Genomic DNA, 5631 nt, shown 5'->3' on the forward strand with positions numbered 1-5631 from the left:
ATCCACATAATTTTCCAGCCTCATGATGCCATCTATTTTGTGAAGTGCACCAGTCCCTCCTGCAGCAAAGCACCCCCACAACATGATGCTGCCACCCCCGTGTTTCACGGTTGGGATGGTGTTCTTCAGCCTGCAAGCATTTTTCCTCCAAACATAAAGATGGTCATTATGGCCAAATAGTTCTATTTTTGTTTCATCAGACCAGAGGACATTTCTCCAAAAAGTACGATCTTTGTCCCCATGAGCAGTTGCAAACCGTAGTCTGGCTTTGTTATGGCGGTTTTGGAGCAGTGGCTTCTTCCTTGTTGAGCGGCCTTTCAGGTTATGTCGATATAGGACTGTCATCAAGGCAAAGAGTGGCTTCTTTGAAGAATCTAAAATCTAAAATATATTTTGATTTGTTTCACATTTTTTTGGTTACTACATGATTCCACATTTGTTATTTCATAGTTTTGATGTCTTCACTATTATTCTGCAATGTAGAAAATAGTAAAAATAAAGAAAAACCCTTGAATGAGAAGGTGTGTCCAAACGTTTAAATGGTACTTTATACATTTTTCTAATTGTGTAGAAATGCAGAACATGAGCCCCCCCCCCCCCCCCACACACACAACACTTTGCCATTAAGCTGGACTGACACCACTTGCTTGATTGCTCTTCCTCATCTCATAACAACACAACTGAACTCAACATGTAAATATGATTGCTCTTCCTCATCTCATAACAACACAACTGAACTCAACATGTAAATGTGATTTATCTTCCTCATCTCATAACAACACAACTGAACTCAACATGTAAATATGATTGCTCTTCCTCATCTCATAACAACACAACTGAATACAACATGTAAATAAAAATGCCCAAGTGCTACCTGATTAAACCTTGATTATTTTTCCTGCATCACCCCTGAAAAAAGGGATTGTCCAACACCAACAGTCATTGACTAGCCTAGTGCATACATACCGTTTGATATTTGCATAGAGAGACAATTAGAATTATGGGGATTGACTATCATTAATAAGTCCCCCTTTGAAAATAATTTCGAACCTGCCAGCGAATTCAATTGATTTTGTGCCACTGCATATTCCCTGGGGCGTTTTTTTCCTCCATCGTCATCTCCATGTCAGTACTCAACAACGCTAACCTTTCTCCTCCTGATGATGGCGTCATCATCTGGAATTGCACTAGAATAAATAAAAATGGAGGATTAAGGTTACACTCATGCAAATGTATCATTGCAAAACCATTGAACAGATGGGCTAGATGGGATGGCTATGTGTCCATTGAATTTACTGTTCTGGACATCTGAGAGATCTACTGTAGGTGCAGAGAGGCCGCCCAGTGCAACTTATGTCTTTAAAGGTGTCTCTGAGGGAATGGAACGAGTTAGTTCTTACATCCGTTTCGATTTCTGTTTACAGAGAGTGGAGCATGTACAGAGAACAAATGCCTTTGATTAAAGCATCATCCCCGAGAACCTTTTACTGGAGGAGAATGTCTCCGGCTAACGACAACATGAGGTTAACAGCGGATTCTGAAATAATGTGCCATTTCCCAATGGACCTCCCCCTGTCCTTTTCATTTTCTTTGTGCCACTGGAACAATGCAGACAAGGGGAACTGATTCTGCTCTGTGTCAACATGATGTGACTGCAGTCCTGACAATGTTTGTGGCAATAGATGAGCCAGACTGCCGAGGGAAATGAATTCCCGTATAGTTGGTGCTGGATGAGGGCAGGGGATGGAGAGAGACTGGTGATGGGGTTGGGGTGATGGGGCTGGGGTGATGGGGCTGGAGAGATGGGGCTGGGGAGATGGGACTGGGGTGATGGGGCTGGTGTGATGGGGCTGGTATGATGGGGCTGGTATGATGGGGCCGGGGTGATGGGGCTGGGGTGATGGGGTTGGGGTGATGGGGCTGGGGTGATGGGCTGGGGTGATGGGGCTGGGGAGATGGGGCTGGGGAGATGGGGCTGGGGAGATGGGCTGGGGAGATGGGCTGGGGAGATGGGACTGGGGTGATGGGGCTGGGGTGATGGGCTGGGGAGATGGGACTGGGGTGATGGGGCCGGGGTGATGGGCTGGGGTGATGGGCTGGGGTGATGGGCTGGGGAGATGGGACTGGGGTGATGGTGCCGGGGTGATGGGGCTGGGGTGATGGGACTGGTATGATGGGGCTGGGGTGATGGGCTGGGGAGATGGGACTGGGGAGATGGGGCTGGGGAGATGGGGCTGGGGTGATGGGCTGGGGTGATGGGGCCGGGGTGATGGGCTGGGGTGATGGGCTGGGGAGATGGGACTGGGGTGATGGGGCTGGTGTGATGGGGCTGGGGTGATGGGCTGGGGTGATGGGCTGGGGAGATGGGCTGGGGTGATGGGGCTGGTGTGATGGGACTGGGGTGATGGGACTGGGGTGATGGGGCTGGTATGATGGGGCCGGGGTGATGGGGCCGGGATGATGGGACTGGGGTGATGGGACTGGGGTGATGGGGCTGGAGAGATGGGGCTGGGGTGATGGGACTGGGGAGATGGGGCTGGGGTGATGGGGCTGGGGTGATGGGGCTGGGGTGATGGGGCTGGGGTGATGGGACTGGGGTGATGGGGCTGGGGTGATGGGGTTGGGGTGATGGGACTGGGGAGATGGGGCTGGGGAGATGGGGCTGGTGTGATGGGACTGGGGTGATGGGACTGGGGTGATGGGGCTGGTATGATGGGGCCGGGGTGATGGGGCCGGGATGATGGGGCTGGTATGATGGGGCCGGGGTGATGGGGCCGGGATGGGGCCGGGATGATGGGACTGGGGTGATGGGGCTGGGGTGATGGGACTGGGGTGATGGGGCTGGTATGATGGGGCCGGGGTGATGGGGCTGGGGTGATGGGGTTGGGGTGATGGGGCTGGGGCTGGGGAGATGTGACTGGGGTGATGGGGCTGGGGTGATGGGGCTGGGGTGATGGGACTGGGGTGATGGGGTTGGGGTGATGGGGTTGGGGTGATGGGGCTGGGGCTGGGGCTGGGGAAATGTGACTGGGGTGATGGGGCTGGGGTGATGGGTCTGGGGTGATGGGGCTGGGGGCTGGGGTGATGGGGCTGGGGAGATGGGGCTGGGGTGATGGGACTGGGGTGATGGGGCTGGGGAGATGGGGCTGGAGAGATGGGGTTGGGGTGATGGGACTGGGGTGATGGGGCTGGGGTGATGGGCTGGGGTGATGGGGCTGGGGTGATGGGGTTGGGGTGATGGGACTGGGGAGATGGGACTGGGGAGATGGGGTTGGGGTGATGGGGCTGGGGAGATGTGACTGGGGTGATGGGGCTGGGGTGATGGGACTGGGGAGATGGGGTTGGGGTGATGGGGCTGGGGAGATGTGACTGGGGTGATGGGGCTGGGGAGATGTGACTGGGGTGATGGGACTGAGGTTAAGGGGCTGGGGTGATGGGGCTGGGGTGATGGTGCTGGGGTGATGGTGCTGGGGTGGTGTGACTGGGGTGATGGAGCTGGGGTGATGGGGCTGGGGTGATGGGGCTGGGGTGATGGGCTGGGGTGATGGGGCTGGGGTGGTGTGACTGGGGTTAAGGGGCTGGGGTGATGGTGTTGGGGTGATGGGGCTGGGGTGATGGAGCTGGGGTGATGGGACTGGGGTGATGGGGCTGGGGAGATGGGACTGGGGTGATGGGACTGGGGTTAAGGGGCTGGGTTGATGGTGCTGGGGTGATGGGACTGGGGTGATGGGGCTGGGGAGATGGGATTAGGGTGATGGGACTGGGAGATGGTGCTTGGCATTGTGTGGGTGCCTAGAAACTAAAACTCAGACTATTTTGATGGCATAAGAAGATGTGGCGAAAGAGAGCATTTTTTTAAAATTAGGATTTGGTCATATCATGGGGCATTGGTTTGGTGTAATGTCACTGAAATCCATCCGGAATGAAACAGAAACATCCCTTCTGCTTCTGACCCAGCCTGTGTCACAAATGGCACAATATTCCCTTTATAGTGCACTACTTTGATCTGGACACACAGGGCACTATTACCACATAGGGCTTTGTTCATAAGTTGTGCACTATATAGGGAACAGGCTGTCATTTGGGATGCACTCATGGAATGAGAGTTACAGTTTAATTTCAGCACTGGTTCTTGGAAATGGCAAGGCCACTACTGGTCACACACACTGTGATCTAAACAAAAGCTTTTAATTCCTATTGGGATAATTAGTCGCTAGTAGTGAGTAGCATAAATGATTTCAAACAATTAGACAATTTTCATAAGACCCTCTTAGCCAGACCAGATTCTTGGATAAAAGATACAAGACATAACAATTAAGCCATCAATGCCAGATGCTTTCACAGCTGTAATCTCATCTAGAAACAGAGTGTGTTAAATGAACAGGATTAATTGAATATCACAGCCTATACTAATACTGTCTCAATGGCTTTTGACTAAGGGAAATCAGCAATGAAAGTGATCATTTTAGAATATAAATTAAAATCACAAAACTTTATGATGGATTAGAATCACATCAATAATGGTAATTAAACTGTGATTACAACGAAAGAGACAATAATTGCTGTGGGCTCCAAATAGCGTTCTAATAAATGACACGCTCGCTCCGGATCGTGACAGTCAAATAACACAGCAATTATGTTATTGATCTTTGTCACTCTGTACCGATGGGGATGCTTCACAGCCATATTTATAACGATCCATATTCATGCTTTGGATTGGCTGCATAGTGTACACCATTTTGTTTTTTTAACATTATCCAAATGTATTAGAATCACTGTAAATTTCCGTTCATTCTAGTTTTAACCATTTAACTGTCTGTTATTGAAAAACATGTTAAAACAAACCTTACAATCCCTCGGGAAGGACCATCTGTAACGCATTTCAATTTTTGCCCCTACTTGGGGTAAAGCATGTCATTAAATCTTTAATTGAGATGGATAGGGTCATCCACTTAACCTTAACACACATGGGTGTCCTTTCTCCCTCCCTCCTTCCATCCATCCCTTCGTTCCTTCCTTCCTTTTCAGCTGAAATTGCTGAAGCAGTCATGCTTTTGGCTATTGTCTGGGATCTTTAAATCACTACAGAACTAGTACACGCTATACATCTTAATGGAGTTGAGCCGTGCCTCTAACAAAGAACAGAGCAGAGCCGTGCCATAGGTGATCCGTGGTTGAGCAGTGAATAAATGTACACCAGGGGCTGGATGTATCAAGCGTCTCAGGGTATGAGTTCTGATCTAGGATCAGTTTAGCATTTTAGAACACAATGAATAAGATTACACGGACAGAAGGGGACCTGATCCTCAATCAGCACTGCTACACAGAGACCCTTGATAAATCCGTCCCATGATTGTTAAAATTAACAGAACATCTCAATGTCATATGCAACCATCCAAGGTTACTACTTTAATGTGTTATTAGAAATCCCTAAAATACTACAGGGAAGTGCGTGATGTATTATTTTAACCAGAATATGGGGACACATAGAAAACTCACTATTGTTTCTGAAGGAAAACACCCACAACAAAGAACAAGCTACATTAGGCACCAGACACCCCAGCAGTCATTTTTAATTATAGATAATCTTACAAGCTATGCCACTTTTAATTGTACAGGGAAGTAAAACGG

The 5631-nt window shown here is 49.7% G+C and overlaps 1 protein-coding gene across 1 annotated transcript; it reads right to left on the reverse strand.

The window, feature by feature from the left end:
- Positions 1-1484: 1484 nt before the first annotated feature.
- On the reverse strand, positions 1485-4686 carry LOC139572662 (uncharacterized). The gene is made up of 2 exons (XM_071395340.1): positions 4664-4686; positions 1485-3732 (listed from the first exon to the last, which is right to left on the reverse strand). Exons 1-2 carry the CDS (start codon positions 4684-4686, stop codon positions 1485-1487), a joined length of 2271 nt encoding a protein of 756 aa, XP_071251441.1.
- Between the last annotated feature and the right edge of the window lie 945 nt (positions 4687-5631).

This window comes from Salvelinus alpinus, chromosome 4 (assembly GCF_045679555.1).
Source record: "Salvelinus alpinus chromosome 4, SLU_Salpinus.1, whole genome shotgun sequence".
NCBI classification, from domain to species: domain Eukaryota; kingdom Metazoa; phylum Chordata; class Actinopteri; order Salmoniformes; family Salmonidae; genus Salvelinus; species Salvelinus alpinus.

What these genes read in the sequence shown, in the direction of transcription:
- LOC139572662 (XM_071395340.1), bottom strand. Translation starts at nt 4,686, where the DNA reads ATGGCTGTGAAGCATCCCCATCG. An exon ending in GCTGTGAAGCATCCCCATCG is followed by an intron (nt 3,733 to 4,663) that starts GTACAGAGTGAC and finishes CCATCTCCCCAG; the next exon opens with CCCCATCACCCCAGTCCCAT.